The sequence below is a fragment of the Dipodomys spectabilis genome, unplaced genomic scaffold, assembly GCF_019054845.1.
Source record: "Dipodomys spectabilis isolate Male_0828 unplaced genomic scaffold, ASM1905484v1 ptg000032l, whole genome shotgun sequence".
Classification (NCBI taxonomy): domain Eukaryota; kingdom Metazoa; phylum Chordata; class Mammalia; order Rodentia; family Heteromyidae; genus Dipodomys; species Dipodomys spectabilis.
The window spans coordinates 24535160-24556698 of NW_024870709.1; the positions used below are offsets into that span (position 1 = coordinate 24535160).

General features: G+C 37.3%; 2 protein-coding genes across 4 annotated transcripts in view; one reads left to right on the forward strand and one right to left on the reverse strand.

Annotated features, from left to right (window-relative positions):
- The first annotated feature begins 967 nt into the window (after positions 1-967).
- Positions 968-19830, forward strand: Tfg (trafficking from ER to golgi regulator). 3 transcript variants are annotated; one of them, XM_042676769.1, is made up of 8 exons: positions 968-1164; positions 4346-4572; positions 6297-6380; positions 8685-8831; positions 9288-9455; positions 13078-13206; positions 15034-15132; positions 19014-19830. In XM_042676769.1, exons 2-8 carry the CDS (start codon positions 4389-4391, stop codon positions 19391-19393), a joined length of 1191 nt encoding a protein of 396 aa, XP_042532703.1. In that variant the 5' UTR covers positions 968-1164; positions 4346-4388; the 3' UTR covers positions 19394-19830. The 3 variants fall into 3 exon arrangements, with proteins under 3 accessions (XP_042532703.1, XP_042532701.1, XP_042532702.1); XM_042676767.1 differs by having other exon boundaries at positions 4348-4572; positions 13078-13218; XM_042676768.1 differs by lacking the exon at positions 968-1164 and adding an exon at positions 2027-2102 and having other exon boundaries at positions 13078-13218.
- Positions 19831-20213: 383 nt separating this feature from the next.
- Positions 20214-21539, reverse strand: part of LOC122105524 (ABI family member 3 binding protein) — a 192057-nt gene continuing 190731 nt past the window's right edge. Inside the window, exon 57 of the mRNA XM_042676771.1 lies at positions 20214-21264. Within this exon, the coding sequence (XP_042532705.1) occupies positions 21149-21264 (116 nt within the window). The 3' untranslated portion in view covers positions 20214-21148. The remainder of the gene's footprint in view (positions 21265-21539) is intronic.

Sequence of the window (21539 nt, forward strand, 5' to 3'; positions counted from 1 at the left end):
TTAGTTCTCAGCAGTGGGAAGACTTAAAAGTCAGTGTCTCCTAGTTATCTAAAGAGAAGACAACTGTCATTCTCGGGTATGGTGGATCTCATCTGTTGTTCCAGAAGGGCATATTCAAAGCCATTTCTAAAAGTCTTCTGGAATCCTCAGTTTTAGTCTACTGGCCTTTGTGTTGTGCACACACAGAGATTGTTTTTTTTTTTTTCTTTGGGTCAGGTCGTGGGGCCTGAACTTTGGGCCTGGGCTCTGTCCCTCAGCTCTTCAGCTCAAGGCTAGCGCTCTACCACTTGAGCCACAGCGCCACTTCCGGGTTTGTCTGCTTATGTGGTGCTGAGGAATCGAACCCAGAGCCTCATGCATGCGAGGCAAGCGCTCTACCGCTGAGCCAGCTTCGCAGCCCCGCTGCCTCTAAACGCTGTGGCTTTTCCTCCGTGTGGGAATCGCCTCGTTCCGGAGCTGATTCATCTCACCATGCATGCTAGCACCGCGTGGGCGCCCGAGCATGAATGAATGAGTGGATGGATTGGCAGAAAGACGCAGAGACAGGGTTAGTATTTTCAGAGATTTGACTATTTGAATTACAGAGACCCAAAACGCAACCACAAACCGCGGACGACGCTCACTTCTTCACGCGCCTGCTCAGAAGAAAAAGTGGCGAGCCGCAGACTACGCCCCGCCCACGGGCGACAGACGGGAAAGCGCCGCTTTCAGGAACACCGGAAGTGCCGGTCACGCCCCGCGCATGCGTGCGCGCAGCTCGGCGCCTGCTTCCTACGCCCGGTCATCCAGCGCGGAAGCCAGGCGCCCTCGCCGGACCAAGCCAGTCCTTTCCAGCCACCTCGCCTCACGCTGCTGCGCATGCGCTCTGGACGAGTCCGCTCTTCTTGGGGCGGGGCGAAAGGACTTTTTTTTCTTTCTCTCTTCTTCCCGCCCCTCTTCTTCCCCCACCTGCCACGTACTGGGCCCGGGCTGTCGCTGGGCTCGGCGGTTCCGTGCGATTGGTCGGGGCCTACATGAGCTTGCGAGCTGGTGAGGCGGCCGCGGAACGTAACCGAGCGGGTCCTGTCCGCAGCCTCCCCGCGACGCCCTCCACTCCAGAGGCGGCGGCCTTGCGGCGGCGGGGGCAGCCGACACCCGCGTCGAGGCGGCGGCCTCTGCAGGCTGGTGAGGCCGCTGGGGCCCGGGCCGCCCGGGAGGCCGGGGGACGGGGAGGCGCTGGGGAGGCCGCGCCCGGGCCGCCCCGCGCCGTGGGGTGGGGTGAGGTGGGGGGCAGCTTTAGCGGAACGGGGAGGGGGCGGGGAGGGCCGGGAGGTGGGACCCCGGGGCCTCTCGGGGAGGGGGGAAGGGGCGGGAAAGGAGGCGATGGCCGCTCTCCACCGGCGGCCTGGAGGAGGCTCCCCCAACTTCGGTGGGGTCTTTGGGATCATCAAGTGCCCTGTTGTGTCTGACCGTAAAAGGATGGGTTGCCGGAGGGAGAGATGAGGAACTCGGGGGAGGCCTCTAATGATTGGGTCCTAACCCCTGGAGGGATTGGGGGGTGCTGAGAAGGGTGGCCCCGGTGGGGTTCAGCTAATTGGGGTCCCAGGAGACGACAGGACCACTTTCCTCGGTTAAATCAGTGCGTAATCAAATGCCCCAACTCTTTACATTGTCCTCGATTGCTAACCTTTTAAGAGTTTACTTCTGTGAGCACTGTTATCAAATACCATAGACGCAGAATCCCATCTCAAGTGTCACAAGAAACCCTACAAATCTCGATACTGTTCCCATTTTGCATCCATGAAGGCGAGCCTTGGAGAAGGACTTAAGGTCACACAGCAAACAGTGCAAATCTTTTTATCTTGATTAACAGTCGGTGCCCCTGGGCAGGCAATTTTTGAGACCTCTTGCATTCTTTTGAATCTTCAAGTGTGTTTTTGCATTAGGATTTCTTGAAGGAAACTGCCAACTCCAAGACATGCCTAAGTAACAGCTTGTGAGTTTGATTAGGGCTTTACCCTTAGGTTGAATGGAACTAGATGAACCTGGATGGTAGTGCAAAATGGCAGTCTTTGGGCATGCCAGTGTATTCCCAGTACCCAGGAAATTGTCCTGGTTGGAATGTAAGTTAGTGGCTGAGTCACTTCTGGACTTGGAAGGGAGTAAGTAGGGCAGGGACTAGGTAGAAGAAAATGTCTAGGAATTCTTGTCCATACAGCTCTCTGCCTAGAAGGAGAGAGTCTAAATTAACACAAGTGGTTGGGATTTTCCCTAAGAGTGAAAATTTGGTTGCACACTTTTGTGGTATTTGTGTATTTACCTTGAGTAAAAGATGACAAAACTGGAGACAGCCTTATGAAAGAACAAAGGATACTTACTAAGAACACCAAAATGGAGTTTGCAGGTAGACATGGCAGATAATGGTAGAACTTGTTTGTAGGCCCATTAGAACTGAGAACCCCAACTTCATCAAAATGACATACCAAGTATATGCGAAATATACAAAGCAGGTGCAATAGATATTTTTCATTTATTTCATTTATTATTAAAACATAAGCTGACTAGAAGATAGTGAAGAAGTCTAGAATATTCACTTAAGGAATAGTTAGATGAAAGGATCAGCAGAATTTACATGAGGAATATTAGAACATTTATTTACATATAATAGTTGTGAAGAGATTAGTTCATAAAAACAGTTCCAGGATTTGAAGAGTTTGGGAGGAAGGTGAGTGCTTTTAAACATGCCTGAGAAGGATAAATTAATTGTGGAGAAGTGTGCTGATGTTGATTACATAAAAATTTAAGAAACAAAAGATACTTGTAGTCCAAGTGGGAGGTTGAAACCAAAATGTTCCCAGTAGGAGGTTGTAGGTAGGTTAAACAGCCTTGAGAGATCCTTTGCTTGGGGCAGAACAGTTAGGTGATGGTAAGGAAATGCTCAGTGATCACAGATTAACAACATTCAGGAACCACTTGGTCTTCAGAAGAAAAATTAACCCTTTCTTAGGTCCTAACTATATTCATCACTATTTTGTAGTGAAAATTTTAAGTTATTACAGACCATGAATAATATTTTGAATTTAAGATTATAGTCATTATAGTATAAACATACCGAATAATCTGAAATAAGATGAAGTTACAACTTGAGAAGGGAAAATTCAATAGCAAATGTGCAGTCCACTCAAACATACTCATTCTGATTAAGGTGGGTTGGATGGGGATGATAATGGAATTACGTAGTGGATAGCTTTGTTAGAACACTTGAGTATAATCATTTGTCTTCTCAAATCCCCAAGTAGGAAATTAGAAAATGTATTTATATATTTATTTTACAGAGAAAAATATGGAGCTCCGTTTTCCTGTTCATACATGTTTCCAGGGTTAGCAGCAGGGCTGACAGTTTTGAAGGTAGTATTTTTTGATTGGCTGTCAGGTATGTGAGACACTTTTCTAGGCTCTGAGGATAAAGCAGTCAAACACTTCTTACCTTCTAGTGGAAAAGATAAAAATACTTACCTTCTAGTGGAAAAGATGATAAAAATAATGTTTTAATGCAGATGATGTTAAATGTCTTAAGAAAATTATAGCAGGGTAAAAAGATGGTGACAGGAGAGCCATTTTAAATTAGGTAAGGAAGACCACTGCTATTGATTAGGGATCTGAGTCATGTGAAGGGTATGCAAAGCCTTGAGTTGAAAGAACTTTGAGCATTGATATACCAAGATGGATAAGGAAAAGAAATAGGAGATGAAGTTAAATACTGGCCTTGGGCTCCAAGCTAGATCATGACCTTGTAGGCTTTGCTTTTAGAAATGAGAATCTATTGGAAGGTTTGGACCACACATTAGATTTTATTTAACTGGATAACTCTGGCATGTTGAGACTATCAAAAGTGAGCCAATGTGAAAAGCAGGCAGACCAGTTAAGTGTTTTGTAATAATTTAGATAAATGGGTCAAGTCTATTGATAGCAGTGAAAATACTGAGTTGGTTGGATTCCAAGATACTTTAATAGTTACAGCTACCAGATTTGTGGGCAGTTTGGATGTAAGATGTCAGAAAAAGACTTATCACGAACACTGGCAAAACTATTAGAGAGGAAGGTTTAGGGGCACAAACATCAGGAATTTGAGACGTCAGAAGTCTAAATGCAGTTAAGTGTTAGTAAAATAATAGTAGAAATAAAATAATAGCGAACTCCTACCATATTCATAACAAGGTTACCTCCAGACTGTTTAACGTAAATAGGGTAATACTGGGCCAATGACTCTTTTGAAGGCCATAATTTCTTTTTTTTAAATATTATCTCTGCATTAAAGTTTTAATATATTTTGTGCTTTAATCATTGAAAATATTTTTTTTACCAGTGTTTTCCTAGAGTTGTGTAAATAGACCATCCTGGAGTCCACCATGAATGGACAGTTGGACCTAAGTGGAAAGCTAATTATCAAAGCTCAACTTGGGGAAGATATTCGTCGAATTCCCATTCATAATGAAGATATTACTTATGATGAATTAGTGCTAATGATGCAAAGAGTTTTCAGAGGAAAACTTCTCAGTAATGATGAAGTTACAATAAAGTATAAAGATGAAGGTAAGAGAAGATTTTTATTTGTTTTGTTTTTAGGTACTGACTTTGGAGCCAGCGCCTTGAGCTTGATAGGTAGGTGCTCTACACCTCCAGCCTTTTTTTGTGCTGGTTATTTATGAGATTGGTCTCATTCATGTCCATATGTAAGCCTGTGCTGTGATCCTTTTATTCTATGGTATGGATTCATACCATGTCTAGGATGACAGGTTTGTGCTACCATGCTAGTCTTCCATTAAGATGGAATCTACAGAACTTTTCTGCCCAGGCTAGCCTGAAATCCTGATTCTTCTCATTTCAGCTTCCTATGTAGCTAGGATCAGGTACATGCCATTTTGCCAAGCTACTGTTGAGAAGGCATTTTTATACTTTCCTGCCTTGCCTATTCTCAAACCATGAGCCTTCTCCCAATTAAAGTAGTATACGGGTCAGTCCCTAATATTTAGTAAAAATATTTTTAAAGTCTCTTCTGTGTTCTTTTGCCCATTTTTAATTGGATTGGCTCCTCCTCCCATGGTAGTTGAGGGGCCACTTTTATGTCACTGAGAGAATTTGTTCTTGCCTCAAACCTAGCTTATCTCAAGCTGATCTCATTGACTTTCTCCCAACTCCCTTTTTTGATAAAGGATCAGAAAATTGTAGTTGCATGGATCACATAAGGCCTCTGTCTCAACACAATTTGTCCTTTCACAACTTCTTAAAAAATGTAAAGTTCATTTTCATTCACAGTTCTGTAAAATCAGGGGCAGGTCCATTGTATACAGTTTATAGATACTTAGCTTTGGTTTATGCTCACTGCTGAATTTTGTCCTCTATATCTAGCTTCCACATCATATTTCTTTTTCATACCGTTTTGAAAAATGTCCTGTGTACATATTTGTCTTCTATAGTTTGCATTGCATTTGCTCAGGCAAAAATTCTGCTGTCAGAGAACTTTGTTTCTGTTACAGGATTCAGGATTCTTAAAAATGTGCTTGAGTGGAATGCTTGAGAATTAGTTGAACATTAGACATGTATGTTACAAGGAAGTGGTTGTATAGTTAGAACAAAAAACAATTATGAAGTACTCAGTTGTAGCCTCTATTGCTGGTTTTGTTCAAAGTGAAACCTGCTTAGTCAGTTTTAGAATGAGTGTAACATAGCTTCATTGAGCAGCTAGCTGCTTGGCCTCCCAAGAACAAAACTCACCCAGTTGGTTGAAAGTACTCTGCAGAGGACTCTGACCAACTTGTCTGTGATACCTTTTCTGTTTTTATTTTCTCTAGAGAGTATTTTTTTCTCCTAGACTTTTGAAATATTTGAATCATGCAGTTGATAAGCTAATTGTACTATTCTTTGTGCCTGGGATATAGGGGATTTCAATGTTCAATATGCACTGTTTTTTATATGTATAAAAATACTTCTCCAAGGAGGGTTGATAGTTTTCATCTTACTATCAGAATGGTCAGTGACATGAAATAATATACTGCTTTCATTAAAGCACTTAGACAAAACCTTTTTTGCAAGCCTGAGTTATTGTTTTATGACTTTCCCTCTGTAAGAGTAATAAGCAAAATTGATTTAGTATTTTTTACAACAAATATAGCTTTCCTAAATAATTCTTTAATGTTTAAAGTTTTGTGGGAAATTGCAATTATGCTCAACAATTTACACTGCAATTTTAAAATTTATGTATGCCTTAATTTACTGTTGTTACAAATCTGAAACATTTTTAAAAATTTTCATTCCAGATGGAGATCTTATAACAATTTTTGATAGTTCTGACCTTTCCTTTGCAATTCAATGTAGTAGGATACTGAAACTGACATTATTTGGTAAGTGGAAAATTTTCTTACAAATTTATTGTTCATTTTATTATTAATACTTTTTTTAGCTTTTGTCCCTTTGAGAGTCAAGTGATAACATATTTTAAAATTACTTAATTTCATTTGAGTGGGTTTTAAATTACTTAATGACTTAAAATGATAAAAGCTTTAATTCAGTAAGAATAGTTAAGATTATTTTTCAAATAAGATATAACTTAGATATCCATAATAGAGTATTTTAGTTTTAAATTAGTCATAGAATTTCTAGGCTGTTTGTGTTTTTTGGAGAAATTAGTCTAGAAAAGTGGACATGTTTTAAATTCTATGTCTAATTTTTTTACCCTAAATAGTAATATATGCCACTGTGTCAGTGTATTAGAGTAAAAATAGTTAAAGGATTAAAACTACCTGTGTGTTTTTTAAGTTTATAATTATCCTCTACTTAGTCTCATAGCCTGATCTATAAGCTTGATACTTTATATATTAGTTTTTAAAGACTAAAGATAATTTTGATAAGAGCGCATGTGATTTTTCAATCTTTTAGATCTTAGACCCAGTAAATTTACATGGTAGTGTTTAATAGAGATGGTAGAAATGATTACAAAAAGCGGTATGATATCTAGGTGCTAGTGGCTCATGCCTTTAATCCTAGCTGAGATTGATGATCACAGTTCAAAGCCAACCCCAGACAGGAAAGCCCATGAGACTCATCTCCAGTTAACTACCAGAAAGTAGGAAGTCGAACTGTGGCTCAAAGTGGTAGAGTGCTATCCAGAACAGCTCAGGCATAGCACCTGGCCCTAACTTCAAGTCCTGTGAACGACAAAACAAAAAGTGACATGATTATGGAAAAATGTACTTTTTGGGGGATGTCTTATGGTTTGGGTTTTTTTTTTGGGGGGGGTCAGTCATGGGGTTTAAACTCAGGGGCCTGGGTACTGTCCCTGAGCAGTTTTGCTTAAGGCTAATGCTCTATAACTTTGAGCCATAGCTCTACTTCTAGTATTTTTGTTTTTGTTTTGTGTGTGTGGGTGATTAATTGGAGATAAGTCTCATGAACATTCTTGCCTGGGCTGGCTTTCAACCACGTTTCTCAGATCTCAGTAGTTAGGATTGCAGACATGAACCCCCAGCACCAGCTATTTTTGCATTTTGTGCTGAACCTTAATGTATAATGAAATGTCATCAGGACCTATTAATTTAATGTTTTTTCATCTCATGAAACATGGCTTAATAATGTTAATATCTGAACCTATTTAATTTTTTTAAAAAAGGTATTGAATGTAAAATAACCACTGTTGTCCAGGTACATAAGGTAGAGTAATTGTAGATACTCAGGAGGCTGCGATCTGAGGATTGGGCAAGCTGGAAATGGATTTTCTTTTCTTTTCTTCCTTTTTTTTTTTCTTCTTGGTGCCTATCCTTGGCCTTGAACTCAGGGCCTGGGCATTGTCCCTGAGCTTTTTTGCTGAAGGGTAGTGTTCCACCATTTGAGCCATAGCTCCACTTCTGTCTTTTTTGGTGGTTCATTGAATGTGAGAGTCTCATGGACTTTCCTCTCCAGGCAGGCTTCGAATTGTGATCCTCAAATCTCACCCTCCTGAGTAGCTGGGCTTACAGTTGTGAGCCACTAGCACCTGGCAAGAAAACATTTATATGGCTGATATTTGCCTCTTGAATCATCTGCCTTGAAAGGACAGTTTTGATGTAGATTCATTTAATGGATTACTGTTTAGATCAGCTAATATGGTTTAAGTCAAAAGTAGGTAAAGGGGCTTATAGTGAATTGTGGATTAAAATTTACATGTAGATTAGATGTTTTAATACATTGTTTCAGAATCAGGTACACATGCTCATGTCCATAATCCCAGTTACATGGAGGCATAAGTAGGATGATTACAGTACAGACTGCAAAAAGGGCCAGTGGCATGGCTGAAGTAGTGGAGTTTTGAGTGAAAACTCTAGTACCATGAAAAAAGGTTACATAATTTCTATTTAAAGTAGTTTCCATTAAAATAGAGCTTTGTAAGTTTAATTTATTATAGTTAAGTTCTAGTAAACTGTTTACTACTGTAGTCAATAAACTCATCTAACATAAAGACAGGAATTTTTTTAAGTTGTTAGTAAAAAAAGACTCAAATGACACCAATAGGTATTTTGTTTGATTTTGTGATTTTTAAAGTATTTTATTTATACTTTTATTGCATTCATTTTGGTAGTTTTTAAAGTTGTTACACTTTTTCCTGATTTCATTTTTTGCTGATACACAAGAACATCTCTTTAAGTTTAAGCAAATTATTGTTCTTATTTCAGTTAATGGCCAACCAAGACCCCTTGAATCAAGTCAGGTAAAATATCTGCGTCGAGAGCTGATTGAACTTCGAAATAAAGTAAATCGCTTGTTGGATAGCTTGGAGCCACCTGGAGAACCAGGACCTTCTACCAGTATTCCTGATAATGGTATACACTGAGTTCATTTTTGGATGGTTTATTGTTCCTATGTTTTGTTTGCATATATTGCTTTCCATGTGTGTGCCTCTGTGTGTATGTGTGTGCCTCTGTGTGTGTATTAAGTGTACCACAGCTTGAACTCAGTACCTCACACTCAACAATGAGCTTTCTTGTTCCAAACTGGTATTCTATCATTTGAATCACACCTTCACTTTGGCTATTTATTTTTATGTTTATTTTTGCTGATTAATTGGAGATGGAGTTTTGAGAACTTTTCTGCTTAGGCTGCTCTTGACCATTGATTGTCTAGGTCTCAGCCTCCTGAGTAGCTAGGATTATAGCATCTTGTTCTTAACTTCCCAGATAATATTGTGTACATATATATCCACCTGCCTTGCAGTTTTAGACTTTGTTGACTATAGCTAAAATAGAAATAAGTTTTTTCTTATTTCTGTAATCTTACAGATGCTGTAGATGGTAGGGAAGAAAAGTCTGCAACTTCTGATTCTTCTGGAAAGCAGTCTACTCAAGTTATGGCAGCAAGTATGTCAGCTTTTGATCCTTTGAAAAACCAAGATGAAATCAACAAAAATGTCATGTCAGCATTTGGTTTAACGGATGACCAGGTTTCAGGTAAGTTAGTCCCTACTTCCTTTTCATCATTACTACCTTCTTTTCTTTCCTTCTTTATTGAAAAATAATGGATAGCTGGGTGCCAGTGGCTCATGCCTGTAATCCTAGCTACTCAGGAGGCTGAGATCTGAGGATCATGGTTCAAAGCCAGCCCAGGCAGGAAAGTTCATGAGACTCTTACTTCTAATTAACAACAAGAACACCAGAAGTGGTGTTAGGGTTCCAGTGGTAGAACACTAGCCTTGAGCTGAAAGGCTGAGGAACAGTGCCCAGGCCCAGAGTTCAAGCCCTACAACGGACAAAAAAACAACTGGATATTATGAAGTATGCAAATTTTCAGGATTCCTTCAATATATTTTTCTATGTATGCACTTATAACACAAACTGACTAAATCCAAGATTGATGATTCAATACCCCAGAGTTCTTTTTTTTAACCCTTTCCTAGTCAGTTGCATCCTCCTCAATAACTGCTGTTTGCTTTAAGTAAATTTTATTAAAAGAAATAAAGTTTAAAAATAAATACAAATTTGTAATCTTCAGATTTGTTGCAAGATTTAGGTTAAACTTGCTATGTTTTCTTAACTTAGAGAAATTTGAAAGTAAACAGATTTCTGTTTAGATTGCTTTAGTAAAGAAGCCCTTTAATGTTGAGATTTTTTATCGGATTATTCACTAAGGAGTTTTGTATGAAATTCTGGGGAGAAAAGTGATTGTTTGAAATACCTTATTTAAATATAGTATATGCTACAATAGGTTCATATTACTTGTCATTCACATTACTCGAAGGCCATTTTTTTATAGTGTTGGGAACTCTGAAGCTGAGCTGTAAAACATAGAAAAGGTTTGAGAGGTTGGAATGCCGCCTCTACACCACTCAGAACACTGAGAGCTGGCCATGGAAGCGTTAAAACAGACAGCTCTGGAGAGAGTGAAGAAACAGGGGTGCTACTCCCCACCCCTCTCCTTAGGCTAGCAGCTGTCCTGGGACCTCGGAGGCTAGACAAAAGATCTTCACAGCTTAACCTTGGATTAGATAAGTGGGTATCATGTCTAGACTTTCCCTGGGCAGCATTCTCTTGTCTCAAAAGAATAAGGAAACTAGTGTCTCTCACAAACTCTGTTTTAGCTCTGATTGTAGTATTGATATAAATGGCTTATGTTTTACATGTATCCATGGTAACCTTCCTTGTGTGAACTCAAATAAAAATATGTTTGTTTGTGGGACTCGGGCCCAAGTGCCAGAGAGACTTGGGACCCATAGTCCCCTCTGATTCTTATTTCTCATCTCTTACCTCTCTATCTCTGCCTTTTCTAATTTCCTTTGGCCCGGTAATGTTATACTGCCTTGGGTTGTGGTTAGCAGCATTCTAGTAGCTTTCTTTGTGTGTTGATTTATAGTAAGGAAAACTGCATGTACATAGACAACAACAGCCAGGGTACTTTTGCAGTTCTTCAGTAAGATGTGGTGAAAACCTTAGATAGCACAGTAAATATAGAAATGAGAAGGGATAAAGTATTAACAAAGAATAGGCTGAGTATTAAAAATAATTTATATTATTTTAGGGAAAAAAGAACAAGTAAAAGATACTTTTAGGCTAATAGGATAGTATCTTCTGTAGGGGAAATATCTATGTGTCTTTTTCTGTGTAGAGGTGAAATAATAGTAGAAACCATTACTCATTTTTCTCTGGTAACTTTTTTTCCTGCATTACCATTACTATAATCTAGTTTAGGTTCTCATTGGCTTCTGTTACTGTGATAAAATACCGAGAAAATCAGTTGAAAAGGGAAGAGGTGTTTTTTTTTTTTGTTCTTTTTGCTCATGGTTTCAGTACATAGTCTAGTGGATTCCATTTAGTACTTGGGTCTGACGTAAGAAAGAAAATGATGGTGGCATGAGTATTTGGAGAAGGAGGTGGTTGCTCACCTCATGGTAGTTAGGAAACAAAAGTTGCCTAGGAGCCATGGACAAGATACTATTCCCTTATGAATCTGACAAAAAGAATCAAGAATCAGGGCCCACTCCTAAATTTTCTATCACCTCTCAATCACCCATTAGATTTAGGAACTCATTAATGGATTAACCCATGTCCTTATCACTTCCCGGAAGCCTAAAACCATGGGATATTGGGGACATTTTGGTTCTAAAAGTTTCTGAGAATGTACTAATGGAGGAGATGAAGTTTTGCTCTCAAGAAATTAGTCTGCTAATAGCAAGTACTTAGCATGGAACCCCTTTAAAATCTTTGCTGTTCAATAATTTTTACAAGCATTTTCTATAACCTATCTTCAGTGCATACAGTAACCTTATAAAGTAAGAACAATCGTATCATTTTATAGACATGGAACCTGAGGCATAGGAAGAGAATAAGAATATGCCCAGAGTTAGGGCTCATCTTGTCAGCACTAGAATTCAGACTGAAGTAATTTGAATCCAGAACCTGTACATTTTGACAATTCATCTGTGTTATTTATACAAAAATATCTTGGAGAAAGACCTATCTTCAGAATATCCTTGATTGCCATAGTATTGGAACTATAAAAGATTTTTCTCATTCACTCCTTTGTTTATTATCCTGGAAGAATTTGTGGCTGCATGTGTAGATTAGCCTGCTAGGATTTATGAATCTTAACAGAAAAAAAAAATCAGGAGTATGACCATAGAAAAGAACTCATAATCGAAGGTGGAAAGAGGGAGCTGTTTAGAAATAATGAGTAGACCATTTGGGTCATAATAAAAGCGAAGTATGTAGAAATTAATGATGCAATAAAGCATTTTTTTTTTCTTTTGGTCGGTCATGAGGCTTAAACTCTGGGCCTGGGTGCTGTCCCTCAGCTCTTCAGCTCAAGGCTAGCACCCTACCACTTGAGCCACAGCACAACTTCCAGTTTTCTGGCAGTTTATTGGAGATAAGAGTCTTGAGCTAAGTCTCATGGACTTTCCTGCCTAGGCTGGCTTTGAACTGTGATTCTCAGATCTCAGCCTCCTGAGTAGCTAGGATTACAAGGCATAAGCTGCCGGCTCCCGTCTAAGAATTTATAGGTTAGACAGGCTTACTAGAAGTGTGGGATTCTACAACTATTTTAAGGAATGTCATATTTAAAATATATGATGGAGGGAAGAGTGATAAATAAATGCCAAAAAATTGTTAGATATATTGTAAGACTAGGGATAGATAACATATGTTAAGGAGGGGAATATAAAAGATGTGAGAAATGTTTGGATCTTTCAATAGTTTGGGAGTGAGATTGAATTTAATTTATTAGCAGTGGGGACCTATTAGAGGATGAAGTTGATAGTTTTGGTTCATCTACAAAATAGATAGCATTGGACAGGAATATTAGCATTGCGGATCAGAGTTTTGGTATTGTCAAGGGGTAGGTTAGTACACCAGATTTAGCATTCCACCTGATAGTGAAGCATTTCCAGTTGTAATTTTGGGTTCTTGAGACTGGAGCAGAGGACAAAATGAAAGTGTATTGATTTAATGTAATTCGTTGCATATGTTCTGTAATTTTTAGTCTCTTACTAGTGATCTGGTACTTAGATTTTAGTCTTTATTTGAGCTTACTGAGGAATGACATTAAATAAAGTGCTAAATTGACTTCATGATTATCTAGGACCACCCAGTGCTCCTACAGAAGACCGTTCAGGAACACCTGACAGCATTGCTTCCTCCTCCTCAGCGGCGCACCCATCAGGAGTTCAGCCTCAACAGCCTCCATATACAACAGCTCAGGCACAAGCAGGTCAGACTGAAGGTAAAATAGAGCCATGCATGGGAGGGTGTGTATACTAAACTCATCCACCAGGAAGTCAGCCTCAACAGTTTACATACAAGTCAAGTCAGATACAAGTCAGACTGCAGGTGGAATAGAACTGAGCTGTGTGTGGGAAGGTGCGTATACTAAAATGTTTCTTGAAGCATTATTGGTAATGGAGTTTTCTTGTGTATGTAGTAATGATGTGAACACAGCTGTGGAAGATTTTGATTTACTGACCTGGCATGATTGGGTATTATAGAAACAGAACAGTTTATCAGATTTGCTTCTGGTAATTGGAAATAAATAAAAAGCTTATAAAACTACTTAAGTAAATATAAATAACACCCAAGTGAGAGATCAACAAGAATTCATACCACTAACTACTCAGTGGTAACATTTCGGTAGAAAAGTAAAATTAGGAAAGGCAAATTCACACTTCATTTTGTAGAATACTTAGGTCCTATTTTATCCCCCACCTCTGAAACTGCATTACTATTTTTATAATTGAAAATGATTTTACAGTAGAGATAGACATAATTTTAGTATCAGTTTTTGTATAGTTAGCAATGTGACTTTAATGAACAATGGCAGAACATTTTAAGTCAAAATTTTCTTCTCAAAGCAACGTGACCTTGGATAAACTAATTTTGATCTCTAGGTTAGTTACTAAAAATGTGGAAATTGGACTCTGAATTTGAAAGCTCAGTATTTAAACTCACTGTAGGGGGTCATTGCTATATTTGAAGTAGGGTGAGGAACGACAAACTTGGGACATCAGCAAAGGTGCTTCATGGAAACCCTTGGAACTCTATACAACATGGCTGAGGACTTCCTTGGTCTCTTGTATTCCCACCTGATACTGTGATGTTACTTCTGTGAAATGCCATGCATATTAGGACCTTTAAAACTACACATTACACTTTAAAATTGCTAACACCAGGTAGTGCTCTAACTATTTGTATAAAATATCAAGTTGGTAGTATGATAAATTTTCAGCATCAGAAAGAAGAGGTTATCAGTTACATTAAAACAACCCCAAAAACCTCAATAGCCTAAATTCAGTGACTACTTTTGGAATAGAATCTTATAGTTCTGTGGTGATACTTTCATAGTTGTTCATTGAATGAATATTAGTTATTAGAGATCAACACACAGACACACACACATACACGTAAGTGAAAGGTTTATTTTGGAGAGAGAGAAATAAACCTCTGAAACTTCTATCCCTAAGAGTGTTAGTTTTCAAGATGGGTTTGTAGCAGTTTAAGAAAATATACCAAATACAATTTAAGAGTTGTATTTGTATGTTTTTATTGCAGAGAATAATGTTTTTTGAGGGTAAATTCTTAGAGTTATTGATGACAATTGTCTACTATATGGAGTTTTAATCTTACACATTGGGATGATATCTAAATAGTATTTAAAGGCTAACAAGCATGTGTAGAGGTTTTTTTGTTTGTTTGTTTTTGTAAGTACTAGGGCTTAAACTCAGAGCTTGAGCATCGTTCCTGACCTCTTTTGCTCAAGGCTAGTGCTCTAGTACTTGTGGCACAGTTCTACTTCTATCTTTTTGTGGTTAATTGGAGATAAGAGTCCCAGAATTTTCCGGCCTGTGCTGGCGTCAAACTGCAGTCCACAGTTCTTAGCCTTATGAGCAACTAGGATTATAGGTGTGAGCTACCAGCACCTGGCTTGTGTGATGATGTTACTCACTGTATTTATATGCTTGCATGGAGAGAGAATGTATATACTTGAAAATATTTTATTGTGCTAGGTGAAACCTACCTCTTTTCCTTGTAATTTCCTTTTTAGGTCAGATGTACCAACAGTACCAGCAACAAGCTGGCTATGGTGCACAGCAGCCCCAGGCTCCACCTCAGCCTCCTCAGCAATATAGTATTCAGTATTCAGGTGAGCAGGTGTTGAAAGGGAGTTGGCTAATGAATTTTTATCTATTTCTGTACTCACTAAGGTTTTCTTCTTAAGTACTTATAATACCTTGTCATAGTAGGTATTAAGTATTTATTAGGAGAAATGACATTTGTTTTCTTTATATTTAACTTACATGTTTTACTGTAAATTAACATTTCAGTTTTCCAGTAGGCAAATAAGACATCATTATAGTAGATAATCCTGAACATATTAAAAAAACCTTTAATGGAAAACTACCTATTAATTAATATGTTCTGCTTAACCACTTGGATGACTTAGCACTGAGAAAAATTGAAGGTTTTCCATCATTTACATAAATTCTCTCCCCATGGAAAAGCGATCTTACTAAATAAAGCTACTTAGACGGTTTAAATCTCTAGACAATAAGTAGGAATACCAATAATAGTCCATACATTAAAATTATTTAAAATGTCTTTAAGCAACTGAGAACATGAAGTTCTGTTTTAAATAAGATTTCCTAAGTATCTTGTTTTTTTTTGTCTTACACTTGTCTACTGGAGATATCTGCATTTAGATATTATAGTCTAATGTGGCTTTATCTGCATTTAGATATTATAGTCTAATGTAGCTTTATTTATAACTTAATACTTACATATATGTTTAGAGTTTGTGACCATCTTTTGTGTTTTAATCAAAATTTCAGCTACAATAAACATTTTATTTTTTTGAATATTTTTATTTAAGTGGTTGTACAAAGGACTTGCCATTCACCAAAGCAGTTTATGAATACAGTTGCGTCTTATTCAATGTGTCACCCCTTTCAACATTTTCACCCACAGGCCCTTCCAACCCACCTTCCCTTACTTATCTTATTTTTAGCTGATGTACTTAATTTTTTGCCTCTTAACAAAGCAGTTTATGTGTACAATGCATCTTGACCTGTGTCATCACTTTCAATATCTTCACCCCAAAAATAATTTATATAAGTTGAATCTTACTCAAATTCTCCTTTATGAAGTTTTTGTAATAAGTTTTTTATTGTGAAAATACTGTACAGAGGGGTTACAGTTACATGAGCGAGGTAATGAGTACATTTCTTACCAAGCATTGTTGCTTCCTCCTTTGTTTTTCCCCTACCATCCATCCCTTCCCTCCACAACTCCACTTCCCCCCCGCCTTCCACCCCCGGCCCAAATTGTAAGGTTTGTTTTTTATGAAGTTTTTTGTTGCTAGCAAAAGTAGGAGTCATCAATTCATAGCCGAGAGTCCAAAATTATCTACCCTGTTACCTTTTTTTTTAAATTTAATTTATTAGGACATGTGGTCCCCCTTTATTTCTGTTTTCTGTTGCTACTTTAGCACTTGAATGGCAGAGTTGGCCAGTTAAAGAAATAGTGTGGTCCACAAAGCCTAAAATATTTAATACTTGTTCTTTGTAGAAAAGAAGTAAACTTAACCCTCTAGCAAAAAAATTTATGACTTTCAACTTAGATTGTAAAATTCTGTCATTAGAGTTTGATGTACTTTATTTAACACATCACAGTTTTGTTGGATTTCATTTCCTGTGATGTGATAAAACCCATGGTTGCTAGATTGATCGTTACGTTGTTAAATAGAAGGAGTTGGGCACCAGTGGCCCATGCCAGTAATCCTTGCTACTCAGGAGTCTGAGACCTGAAGATCTTACGTATATTTGGGGAGAGTAATTTTTAGTAAGTAGATTACTAGTGTTGAAGATTTAGTTATCATCTGACCTATATCAGTCCTCACTGTGTTTCAGACTCTACCTAAGAAGCTTTTTGGTGCTCAGGTCTCGTAGACTTTGTTTCATTTGATTGGGAATTTGTTTGTTTATATGCTAAGACCATGTCTCTGCTTCAGATTACTTATCCAAGGAAGCTCTTGCAAAAGCCTGGCTTTTTGCTGGTTGATTTGAAATGGAGGTTCTTAAATACCTGCCCTGGTTTGCTTCAAACAGCAGTACTAATTTCAGCTAGATTTATAGTTGTGAGCTACTGGTGTCTGGCAGCTTTGCTATTTTCAGACAATCATAGGTCCTGTGCACTTAGGGTTAGGGTCTATTGATCTGTCTCACTCATTTTAAAATGAGGTAAATGGATTTCAAAGAGTTGTTGAGTTCTCACAGGACATGTAGCCATTAAATCTTGAGAATGGAGGAGCTGTACCACAACCCAGCACTCTATATTATTTGCATTTCCAATCTAGACTAGTAAGTATTTTAGGCTTTATGTAGGCAGCTTATTAATTTTAAAAGTTTCTGTCTGATAAGCTTCAACCACCATCATTCATTTATTTTTCTGTTTATAGGTAATAGAGGGGGACTAATACAATAAAAGCATTGCCACATTGTGATCAAAAACCTACTAGGATGCTAATGAGATAGCACCTTCAGCTCTTAGGGTTATTGTGTCTTCTGAGCAATAATTAAGGACTTGTTTCCTGATTCCATTAAAAAGATAGTTTAGATTTCAGTTTCCAAGGTGAAAAGACAGTTTAGCGTTTTCTTTATTTTCCTCTGAATGGAATAGACATTTTCAGTATAAAGTTTAGCTCATGTGTGTTTTTTTAAAATACATATATATAGTAAAAATTCAGTTCAAAAGATTTACGTAGAGGATAGGAGGAATTGTTTGGCATTCAAAATTGTATGATGAATTAATATTTGTTCAGTATTTTGATGTTTCCGTGAATAAAATATTTGGATAGTTGACTTATTTGTTAATAACTAAGCTTCTTCTTAATATTCTAGTCAGGGTCTTTGAGTAAAATTCAATTCTCAAATTATCAGCTTTGTAGCTAGGATTGCTCTAGTCCCATCAACTTGACTTCAGGATATTTGGAACTCGTAACTAAATTTTCTGCTTGGAGTGGTGCTGATGGTAATATTGGACTATCTTTGACACTGTTGGTTTGCCAGTTTTCCCTTTGACCTTTTCCAGTTTTGTTCATAGACCATGTCATAAAGGTTTCTTTCATGAGTAAATTTTGAACCCAGGTTCAAGGTGAGTTCAGAATATACTCGAATTCATTCAATCCTTTTTATTTTTCAATGCAGGGTTGTACATATTTTAATAATTGTCTTATGTATCTGGTATTTAATGCTGACAGGATTCCAGTCAATGGAGAGGTTTCATTGCAAGTAGCTGCAGGTGTGTTTCCTGGTAGAGATAAAAGTTTTCAGTGAGAAGACTTTATTTAAAAAGAACATTACATCCTAGTTAATAATGAATATAGATGTTGCTTTTTGTAATAATGGGTTTTTGTGTGCGTGTGTGTTATATTCTTGTGAAGGCAAAATCAACAGATACTAAAACAGAACAACAGAAAGATGCTGAGAACTGTGAAAGTGGTATTTAGTATATGTACTTAAATGATTTAGATGTTATAAAGTGAATAAGCTTTAAAGCATTGCATTGGTATATATGTATTTTATTGTTTTATTTAAAAGTATTCATTTCTGCAGTGTCTTTATTTGGTGCTGCTAAAGATGTCTCCTCAGAAATCTGATCGACTATTTAGCTTTTACATTTTTGGTCTTCCTAGAAAGTATAATTATTTTTTCATTTATCATCAAGCATCTAGTGTACGAAAGGAATTATACTAGAACAGGAATTGGTTTTCAGTATTCTCAAAACAGTTATGATGAAAATATAAACACATTGTAATTTCAGTTTAAGATTAGAGCTCTTAGAAATTACCTAGGTAATGCCTCATTAATGACTACTTTGTCTTGAAATTTTTTTATACTGGAATCTGTTACTCATTTTAAATGTTTGTGAATTGATATTAAATTTTTAATCATTTTTGGTCCGTAACAGTAAGGCTAATTCTCCGTAACGAGGTACAAGACAAATACATTATTTATTTTGCCTTTTCAGCTAGTTATAGTCAGCAGACTGGACCTCAACAACCTCAGCAGTTCCAAGGATATGGCCAACAACCAGCTTCTCAGGCACCGGCACCTGCCTTTTCTGGTCAGCCACAACTGTCTGCCCAAGCACCACAGCAGTACCAGGCGAGCGGTTATCCTCCACAAACTTACACTACCCAAACGTCTCAGCCTACTAACTATACAGTGGCCCCTGCTTCTCAGCCTGGAATGGCTCCAAGTCAACCAGGGGCTTATCAACCAAGGCCAGGTTTTACTACACCTCCTGGGAGTACCATGACCCCTCCTCCAAGTGGGCCTAACCCTTATGCCCGTAATCGTCCCCCCTTTAGTCAGGGCTATACCCAGCCTGGACCTGGTTATCGATAAAAAGGTTCAGCTACACTGATGAATATAGCTGATAGCTAATTGCCTCCCAAAAGACTCCAATACCATTTTATTTTAATTTGTATTGAAGTTCACAAAATTAAAAGGCAGAGCATTTTTTATGATATCATTGTTGCTGTTAATTGAAAGTATAATTTGCTAGAACATGATGAAAGACCAAAATGAAAATTGTTTCCGTCCCCGCTTAAAAATATAGCAACTTCCTAGTTATTTTTGGAACACTATTCTTCAATGTGTGTGAAGTGATTGGCTTTCTAGCTTCTGTGTCCAGAGAATATTAAAATGCTAGGTTGAGGTTTATCATCTTACTTGGCTTTTTACTAATAACGTGATGTACTAAAGTAGAGTTTTCTGAGAAGATGACTAGACATTATGTATAAAATGTAACATTGATAGGCTAATAAAGGTGATTGAATCCATTAGTGGTCTTTTGATATTTTATATTCAAGAAAAAGTAATGTTTTACTGGTATTTGGTCTTAAAATGAGATAAAAACATTTTAACTTGCAGATTTCTGTTCAGAGAAACATGGTGCCATTTAGTCCTGACTTTGTGATTTTTTTTTCTTATGGAGATAAAGGTATATTTTCATACTGCTGAACAGTCAGAAATAAAAGGCTCAACTCTTAAAAAAAACAACCAAAACACATTTCTTTATTGCAAAGTTTATACTTGTTTGAAAAATACAACATGTAGCACTGATAAGACTGAGGCACGTTGAAAGGTAAGCATAGGGAAAGGTTCTTTCCAAAAAGAAGGTAACAGGATAATCACGTCTACCTCCCCAGGGATCTTTTTTTTAAATGAAAATTAATCTGGTTTTTATTATAGCTCTGTTGAGTAGAAACAAAAACACCTTTATTCATACAGACTTTAAGTAATGTATAAATATATCTCAGGTATTTTGTAAGATGGTATAGATCTCATTCTGAATTATCTTTTCGTGTTCAGACTTCACATTCTTTCATACAGCTTGATTAGAATAAAAACTAACATGAAGACAACTGCTTAAAGGTATAGTTTGACAAAGTATCTTTAGACGTTAGAAAATTTATAAGAGGAAAACCAAAATACGCCTTTTGAAAGTAAGTATACCAAATCCTCAACAGTTTTTAGCTGAAATAAACTTTACTGATTCAAATACATTTTTTTCAATAATACAGAGAGCTTATGGAAATAATCTATTAGCATGAATATATAGTTATTTAAATTTCAATATTTTTAACAACAGCTGAACATGATTGAGTTTAAATATATGTGAACATTAGAACCTTTTTCTACCAGATGTATATGCTGAAGATAATTTGCTCCAATAAGTTAGAGATTTATGAGATTAACTCATCAACAAAAGTGTACACATCAATAAAAGTAAATATTTTTAAGTATATAACTTGATGTTAATTTTGTTATAAAAGTATCTCAAAAACATTACAACAATGTGATAAATAATATACAAATGATCTCTTAAAATACCATGAATAGGGAGCCAGCTTCCCTAAAAATGTTATTCTGATAGTGTCAATGTCTTGCTTTCATAAACTGACTTTATAAAACCTGATAAATATTCTCAGCAATCTTTTCTAATAAACATCTAATATTGCTATTAGGTTGCAGAGTTTTATCCATAGTAAACAAAATAGCTTTGAATGAATCCGACAAATACAGTATTTTCAATGATCCTCCCCCCCCACACTCCCAATAATGAATCAGAAGTACTTTGGAGTATGATTGTAGCATCTACCATTTTCCAGGAATTGTGGTCCCACATTCATACCATTGGACGTAGTTGATTTGGGTGTGCCCACCTATTTCTCCAAACTGGACAGGTTCTTGTCGAACTGCTCTGAAATAGCCTGAGAGGGGAAATAGGTTAGTTTTAATGGCTGCTACATTAGTTTTTGCCTTGACTGCTTAATGTGTGAAGATTACTGTGAGTGAAGCAAATGATTTAAAACTTAAGAAGAAAGATTGGTGTCTTTCCTAGCTATTTCAAATCCTAGGATGTGGAAAATTACTAACAATTCCCTTAGCAAATGAGGGTAGGATGCTTGGTCGTGTCTGGAAACAGTTCTAGTTTGTCCATTAATGTCTTCACAAATCTTACTGAGTCTTTTATTGCTTTTTCTAA

Coding starts and splice junctions, on each gene's coding strand:
- Tfg (XM_042676767.1), top strand. CDS start 4,389: ATGAATGGACAGTTGGACCTAAGTGGAAAGCTAATTATCAAAGCTCAA. Junction 9,456..13,077: donor AACGGATGACCAGGTTTCAG/GTAAGTTAGTCC, acceptor ATGATTATCTAG/GACCACCCAGTGCTCCTACA. Junction 15,133..19,013: donor ATATAGTATTCAGTATTCAG/GTGAGCAGGTGT, acceptor TTGCCTTTTCAG/CTAGTTATAGTCAGCAGACT.